The sequence below is a fragment of the Gavialis gangeticus genome, unplaced genomic scaffold, assembly GCF_001723915.1.
Source record: "Gavialis gangeticus isolate Ggan-Ray unplaced genomic scaffold, GavGan_comp1, whole genome shotgun sequence".
Lineage (NCBI taxonomy): Eukaryota > Metazoa > Chordata > Crocodylia > Gavialidae > Gavialis > Gavialis gangeticus.
The window spans coordinates 15,595,410-15,603,851 of record NW_017729016.1 but is presented as its reverse complement, the minus strand read 5'-3'; the positions used below and the strand labels follow the sequence as shown (position 1 = coordinate 15,603,851).

Below are 8,442 nucleotides of genomic sequence, written 5' to 3'. Positions count from 1 at the left end.
GAAAATTAGGGTTGGAAGGGACCTCAGGAGGCCATCTAGTCTAACCCCTGATGTTGCATATGAATACTATAGTCCTTGTCACCATTTCCCCAGTATGGAAACAATGTGGATTAGTGGTTGTGGGTGAGCTGCAAGATCAGATTTGCTCTGAAAAACAGTAATTTCATCCAGAAAAGGCTTGAGCGTGTGTGTGCGTGTGCATGAGCGCAGTCGATTAATTAATACCCTCACATTTAAAATGTTTCCAACAATATGTGCAAAAATGCTTAACTTCAGCTGCATTAAAAAAATAGGACTTTAAAAGAGTTGATAGAGATTTGTAGAGGGTGTTGTGGAAAACTGGTGGGATCTTTGTCTCTCCCATTTTACTGGATAACATTCAGTTGTGATGTTAAATCTTGGCAGTAAACCTGAATCTCATTAAAAAACATAAGAACAGGAGCTAGGGTGGTGAAGCAAATATGCAGTGATTGGTACCAAGGATCAAGTGTGAGGCTTGTGATGAGAAAAAGTAGGTGAACAAAATGAAACATGAAAATCAAATAGCATAGCACATTAAAACTGACAAGAAACAATAATCTGAAGTGAGGTGATAAAATATCAATGGTCTGAAGCAGAGAATTTCATCTCAGAAGAAGAGGATAGAAATTAATGTGGTATTTTATTCCTCATCAGTGAAGAGACTGCCTGTGTGATAACTGGGGGTACAATTATATGGGGACAAAAATTTGGAGGGAAACAAGCAACCCAGGTTAAAACGGACAATGCCCCATAATCATTAAGACAGACGTAAAATTCTGGTGCTGTGCCAGTTTACTTGGACCAGTTTCCTTCCTGTTGGAAATTTAGTTTTCCTGAATGCTGGACCGCAGTTCTGTAACAAATTTTACAGGACAGAAATGCTGGCTTTAATATTGCCCTTTAGGAAATAGCATTTCCTTTTGGTAGGAAGAGGAGGAGTCTATCAGGCCAAACAAGTATCATTCAAGTTTTATTACTCTTGTGTGCATAGGTGGAAATTAAAAAGCTTACACTGCTGCTTTTCCAAATTCACTCAAAACAGGGATTTTTCCAAAGTGCCCATACTATTTCAGGCTGAAGTAAGAAGCACCATACACTCTGACGCCTGGAGTCATGTAGGATAAAAACTAAAGCTTAGAGCCTAAAGACAATGCTTTGAGGTGCCCCGTTCATTTCAGTAAAAGTGTTAATTCCAAACCTAGATGATCAGGGAAGCCTCACCAATATCACCTGAGCAGAAGAGTCTGAGATAAAAGAAAAAGTGCAGTGGATTTCTTCTACCCTCTGTTCCCTCAAGCTAATATACTTTAGGTGTGATATTAAGCCACCACCATTCTGCTTCTTCAAACAAGAGGTTATTTCTATTGCAGAAGGAGATGGAGGGGAGGTTATCTTTCCAACACTAAGGTGGGGGGCCTCCCAGGTGCCGCTGCAGAGAGCTTTGTGTCATGCCACCCCTTTACTTCAGATTATTTGCATTCTTCCCGTTGCATGTTTTAAACAAAATCTATGAGAAATTAATTATCAAAATTAAGTACTTTTGAAAGACTGCAAAGAAAGTTAAAAGCATTAATAAGAAACTGGTCAGGGCTTTTTGAGAAAAGTAGCACTTGATTGAAAATATTCAATAAACTCTTGGGGAAGAGCATCTTATATTGAGTGAAGCTGGAACTGTGAGAGGATGCAATCGTTGTTGCAAGAAGAAAGATGCATTTGTTTCCCTATGTCTATATTTTCAGAGAAATCATCTGAGAGGATTGAATTTCAGAAGTTGGCTTTAAGGAGATAAGTATAATAGAGCATGCAGAGACTTGGCAACGTGACTAAAACTGTATGAAGGAGGAGAATCTGCTTGTTAGCTGAAGCTTTCCATCTCAAAACTGAAGCTGCCAGTGAAGTAAAAATAGTTTGAGACTGAAAGATTTTTTGAGTGCACAGATGCTACAGCAGTGAGAGGCTACATAGTCCTGGAAAATATAGAAAGGCAGATACTCATTGTGTCCAAATGTAAAAGGAGACTATATTAGTCTTAGAAAAGGGATGTAGGAAACCACTTAACCCACCATAATAAGTGTCACACAATTATATTTAGTGAGAAACCATGCATATACAATATGTAGAGCATGAATTATCATATAATAAATCAAGCACAATGCTAGGGGAAAGCTGATTGCTATCAGTTGGTTCAAGAAGCAGTGTTTTTATGGGCTCTCACACACACTGATAAGACAGCTAAGTATTCCATCTTTCCCACGGACAAATGGCTACATAGATATCTAATTTGACATACAAGCATTTGAGTGTAAAAAGACTTTGGGCAAAAGCGTCCATAACTTATTCCATATATTTCATATTTGCATCAAATATATTAAATAAATTGGACACAAATAAGGACAAGTAAAGATAGGAGTATGGAAAGAGAAGAGCAATTATATTGAAGAGGAGGAGAGAGGATCTGAGCCCACCCTTTTCTTGGTTCATAAATAATGGGATATATTAGCATGGTGAAATGGTACTGAAACTAATTACAAAGGTTAAACCTATTTTCTCCTCATGCCTTCTAGATCCGAACCTTGCTAAACCACATTTTGATAAACTGTATATCCATACCTACATAGAATTTTAATTTGCATTTGATTAACATTTGTCTCAGCTAGACTCTGCTACTGTGTTGAGAGAAGACCAATAAAGCTGATATCATGCTCCCAGTAGGGTGGTGGCAGAGTATCACTTTAACTTTCTGCCTCCCTATTGTCAGTAATGCCCTTGTAACAGGAGAAGCACATTTACACACATTTCTGCTGTTTGGGTCAGGTGTTCTTTCACACCACTCCGTAGCCCTGAAACCTAACGAGTTTGCACTGCAGTGCTTCTTGTTACTATGAGTTGATGAGGCTCTACTGCATGTTTGTATGTTTGCAGCATACCTGGTTTTCTGCCAGGTTGGAATTATATATATAATTGCAAACACATATGTGTCAAACAAGCAAACCTGCAATAGATATTGTGTGTGTGTATGTATGCATGCACTGCTCTTTGCACCAATAATATATAATTTTAAGTGTTAGTTTCCTAACTGTGTGTATGTATAACGTGACTGATGCTCCTGTAAATAAAAATCCAAAATGCTGTTGATTATGTAGAACAAAATAATTTTAACTGGCTAAATTTGTAGGTTTTACATTGCTATGAGTTTTGCACCTAAAATATAGGTTTTACACTGCTATGAACTAAATTAATTCCTTTTATATTGATTCATCTTCCCTTTCTATCAAATCAGATGCTTGAATTTGGGACTTCAATAGGATAACTGAGCCCTGCTTTTTTATAAATGATTATAAACTACTCATTGCTTCAAGACACATTGTTCTAGTCAAGGAAAACAGTAACTTGTATTTGAAAAGGGCTCTTGATCCTTTCCCGTTTTAAAACAAAAATTGATACTGAAAACTTTCTGCAGTGTGTTCAAACCTTTAATGAGGCCCCCTGAATGAAGAGACTTCAGTTTGTTTCTGTCACAAGCATGTCCTTTGCAAATGCAGAAACATTTATTTTTAAAATAGTTACGTGAACATATGCGGACCATAACACTTAGTCAGGCATTCTTTAAGCAGGTAAGTTTTTACTTTCATTCTAACTTTACGTGTTCTTCACTTTAATATGATTCCCCTAAAATCAGTTAATAAATATTTCTAAATCACTGAAATGCTTTATGATGCAAACAAAGCAAGGAAAACATAAATGCATTTTTGTTAATTGTAACATCTACAAAAATGTGATATGTTAAGGATCTTAAAATTAGGTATGTTTGTGTGAGAATATCCTTCCTTAGAACTGCAAATTAGGGGGTTTTTTTAGAAGGGAATTGGTAAAGTAACAAACCAAATTAGTTAAATACCAATGTAATTTATAACTAATACTTCACTTTTCAGCCTCATACAGTTGAACAGTATGATTTTTAACAGAGGCCGTCTTCATTGAAAATACGCTGTTTCTTCACCCAGGATAGCACTACTTTTTAAATTAAAAACAGTTGTATTCCTTTATATTCAGAGTAAGATATTTTCTCTTCCTGTACAAGATAACAAAGTGCTGCATCTTCATTCAAGGCTTCAGTTAACCGCTTAGTGATTTTTTCCAGACAGGATCATAAAAACTGTGAGGACAAAGTTTATGCTTTATAATCAATTCAGTGCACTGAAAATATTGGAAGTCACAGGCGTTATAACAGGTAGATAGACTTTGAAGATTTATGCAACCAGTTTTAATATCTCTAGGTTAAAACTGTAACTCAGTTCTAATGGAAGACCCTTTCAAGCCTCTTTGCTAGGCACTCCTATAGAAATGATCTTTATGAATATCAACAGCAGAACAGTCACATACTGAGTACTGTACTGGTATTCCGAGTACTGCCATAACTGAGCACCATGAGACTCTCTCATGCTTACGTTATAACCTGCTGTACTACTGTGCGTTCATGGGAACATCCTCGATTTCCACAGTGTATTTTTTTAAGCAGCCGTCGCAGTTTGTTGGAAAAGTTTTTATTAAGGTATCGGTAGAGTAGAGGCATTACAAAGCTGCTTGAGAAAGCCAAGAATTTTGATAAAACCGTGATAAAAGGTAATATTCTGGTGTAATCATCATCTGTAACTCTTCCTTGCGTGTTAGTAAACGTGCTGACCAAAAGAGTCATGTAGTAGGGCGTCCATAATGTGAACTGTGTACAGACTGTAGCAATCAAAAGCCTGTGAACTGAAGGATCAAGTCTTCCAGTGTCTTGGTCAAGTGGAGTAGCCTCTTTACGTATTCGCAATATTAGGACAAGTGCATATAGTACAGCAACAGCTGGTACGACATATCCGATAAAAACCATAATGGCGTCGGCTGCTTCTTTATTTTGCATCTTGGAACATTCAATTATTTTTGTGGATACATGATTGCAGACGTAGAACAGTAAAGATGAAAAGCTTGTAAGCATAGCTCCTCCCCAGATGAACCCACAGACATGTTTTGTGTTGTACACACTCGACATGTAAGTTCTCGGTAAAGCACGTTCAATGTAGTAGTCCAAGCTGAGCAACGTCGTAGAGTACATGATAACTAAAGATGAAACATTGAATAAAATAAGTAATGTGATATAAACTTCATGGTTAAAAGTCCAGATAGCCCATTTTGTACTGGCAGGTCCCAGAAGGTACATAGGTGCCATAGCATTGATGATGAGACCAGCAATTGCAATATTGACGAAGTAAACATCTGGCATTGTCATAGTCGCTTTGTTGTAGAGATTAACCAGAACCAGCAGGGCATTGTAACAAAGGCCTATTGGAAAACAGATGATGAGGTAGAGTAAGGAAAGGATGGAGAGAACAAGGTGGAAGTCATGACATAGATGCTGGTCCTCGCTGTTCTTGGTACTATTCAAAACTTCACAGCTCCACATAGTGATCTGAATGTTTGTATTTTCTCTGCTGGTTACCAGCTTTTCTGAGGAGAGAGAAATAGTGAAAGTAAGTAAAAGTTCACATATCATATTATAAGGAAAGCCATGACTGGTGATCTGTGAAGAACTAAACTGCCTTTGGTTTTGCTAGGAGAAACTTGCTTAATGCTTCAAGTTATATTAGGAGAGCTATTGTAATAAAATGTGGTAGATAGTTCATTAGAAGACAGACACTCAACAGACATTAATACATGGATATATCTCTTTAAATGCACTGTATCCACTATAATACAAAGGATTATCGTGTAATATATTGGATTATTATAATACAGCATCCTTAATGCATCTAACACGTAAATAACACGTCCTAAACTGAAGAAAGACAATAGCTTTTTAGGATGAACTTACAAAAGCAAGAGTAACTTGGAGAATAAACTCTAGAGTTCTGTGTGGTGGCGTATGCACACATAACGAGATGTCCTTATTAGGGAACTTTAAGAAGGCTAAGACCAAGCACAGTGGGTAAGCAGAAATGGGTGGGCATTGGGCCAGCTGTTAGGTAGACCAAGGCTACCGGGAACTTGGCAAACTAAATGATTCTTTTCTGTCCAGCGCACTTTTAGTTTACCCATTGATTTCAGGGGGCCTACACATGTAGTGAATATGGATAAATGTTTGCAGGACTGGGGTCCAATTTACTCATTTCTGCTCTAGGTAGGAAAACATTTCTGAAAATTTACTTCAGTTCTTTTCTAAAACTATTTAAAATATTTTTCTCGCAATTTGTTTGGCATGACTAGTTAGAGTTTGGTGCTGACATTATTTTGCATTCGTGTTTTCATTTAAATTATTACAGTTAAATAAATGCCCAGTCAAACTTTACAGTGTATTACATTATGCCTCACACTATATTATATTAATGTTCATTTAAAAAAAGAGTGCATTTCTTATAAACTAATTATAGAGGAAACATTACTTCCACAGTTAAAGTTGATGATAACTTACCATTAAAAGCCTAATGTAAAGACCTTAGAAAGAATCCATGTGCAGCAACCTCAAAAACCTTTCTGAAATGCACTTTTTGAAATTCTCTACCTTGTGCAGAATATGAATGAAAAATATGTATTTCTTTCAGCATCAAGAAAATATTTGAGTCAATACTTCAAATAAATTAATAAATACAGCACTGCTAATGAATAAGCTAAGAATTGTTTGTAGTTAGAAGCTAGTACAGGAATGGTCCGACTTCGATTATCGTTTGTTATTCCCCCCTCCCACCTCCCAAAGTCAGATTTCAGTAATGTCTATCCAGGTACTCTTTGTTTCATACAAATAGAGGCATTTTCTTTTTTATGGAAACCCAGATGTATTTCAAAATAAAAATGAAAGGAACCTCGCCATTTTACGAAGAGGGGAAATCCACCCCCCACCTCCCCCCCAAAAAAGAAGTGAATATGGAAGTATTGGTGGTGTCAGTACTGTTACTTCTGCTGGATGATATTGTCTCAGTAGTTTTTAAGCTAACTTCCATGTTGAAATTAATGTGGAAGTTGCTTCAAGATTTCTGGTACCATCTGCCCCATAGTGTGGACCTTTCTAGCAACTGATTTTATATGGCAAACACTCCGATGCTCAGCCTTAGTTTTAATTCTTTCTTTTCAAGGTGTGAGTGGGAGAATGTGTACACACATTTTGCTAATAGTAGGGAGACAAAATAACTAAATCTGTAATAAAGGTTTTGCAATTCAAATGACAACATGGCTAAGTGCACCAGCTTGGATTCAATTAAACAGTTTGAGTTTTGTAAACATGAGGGCCACATTTGATACTCAATTACACGGGTGTATCTTAACTGAAATAGTAGGAGAGTTGCGCTGGTGTAACCAAGCACGGGATTTAGCCCAGTCTGTTTAATCTCCTTCCTCAGCTGCTGTCCTTGAGTTTGTGTTTGTATCTCAAACTCCCTCTCACCATTCTGTAGCAGGAGTCGAACCAAAGAGTCTGCTGCGTCGGGCAATAATCCACTTTTAAAAACTGACTTTCCTCAGATAGACTGGGCTTTGTAAGAGAAGTAGAAAGTGATGATTGTTTTAATCATAATTTTCCTTTAGTATTGTTTGAAGGCGTCATTTTTTCCTAAGTGATTTTTTCCTATGATTTATTTTTGAGCTCTAGTGTTACAAAAGTATACAGAGTCTTTGCATATTTAAATATTGCCTCTCAAACCCTCATACCGTCTTCAAAAATCGAAAGCAGCCTACTTTCCTTTACATGAAGCAGACACTGTATAAACTGTTGAAATAATCTGTGCTGCATGTTAATTGGTGATGACAGAAATGACAGGTCAACTCATTGAACTGCAGCAAGTTGGTGCAACTAACACTGAAGACACAGCTAGACACTGCATGTGAATGCACCTAGATATACCCCCAGCACCCACATGAAGCCCTGTTGACCATAAGCAAAGACATAAGGAAGCGACCAAGTAAATCCATTTTTCAAGACCTAACTCTACGCAGCTAACTTTCACTACAAACTAAATGACATCAGCCTTAGAAATACTTCTCTTTATATTCTCCCATTGAAAACCATTTGTGTTATTTTTTTACAGAGCTGAATAACTGCTTCTACAAAGGTTCAAAGATTAACACCATTACACTGATATCCTTGAAATGCAGTTAAATAAAACACCATTCTGTTCTCATAGGAATGGGAGGCAATTTATTATGCCCAGTAATTTTCTTGTGAAACTTGCGAAACTCTCAGTAGCTGCGATCATAAGTAAAGTATGAACATTTGTCATAAGTGTACTTTTTGCGAAATATAAGGCTTCAAAGGTTTCTAAAACACTGGACCAACAGTATTTCAGTATGCATATTTCAGTATACATGCTGAAATACTGAAGAAAGTATATCAGTATTTTCTTAATGATATACAAACAACAACACCCCCCCCCCCGTTTTTGACGTATTACT

General features: G+C 36.9%; 1 protein-coding gene and 1 long non-coding RNA gene across 7 annotated transcripts in view; both read right to left on the bottom strand.

Annotated features, from left to right (window-relative positions):
• LOC109294520 overlaps positions 1-1,420 on the bottom strand; it is a 2,036-nt gene extending 616 nt beyond the window's left edge. Inside the window, exon 1 of the long non-coding RNA XR_002096542.1 lies at positions 23-1,420. This is a non-coding gene — a long non-coding RNA (uncharacterized LOC109294520). The remainder of the gene's footprint in view (positions 1-22) is intronic.
• Positions 1,421-2,928: 1,508 nt separating this feature from the next.
• The window catches only part of GPR146 (G protein-coupled receptor 146), a 78,891-nt gene continuing 73,377 nt past the window's right edge, over positions 2,929-8,442 (bottom strand). For all 6 annotated transcript variants that reach the window (XM_019512920.1, XM_019512923.1, XM_019512921.1 and 3 more), the window contains one exon: positions 2,929-5,511. In XM_019512920.1, coding sequence (XP_019368465.1) covers positions 4,466-5,467 — 1,002 coding nt within the window. In that variant the 5' untranslated portion in view covers positions 5,468-5,511 and the 3' untranslated portion in view covers positions 2,929-4,465. The remainder of the gene's footprint in view (positions 5,512-8,442) is intronic.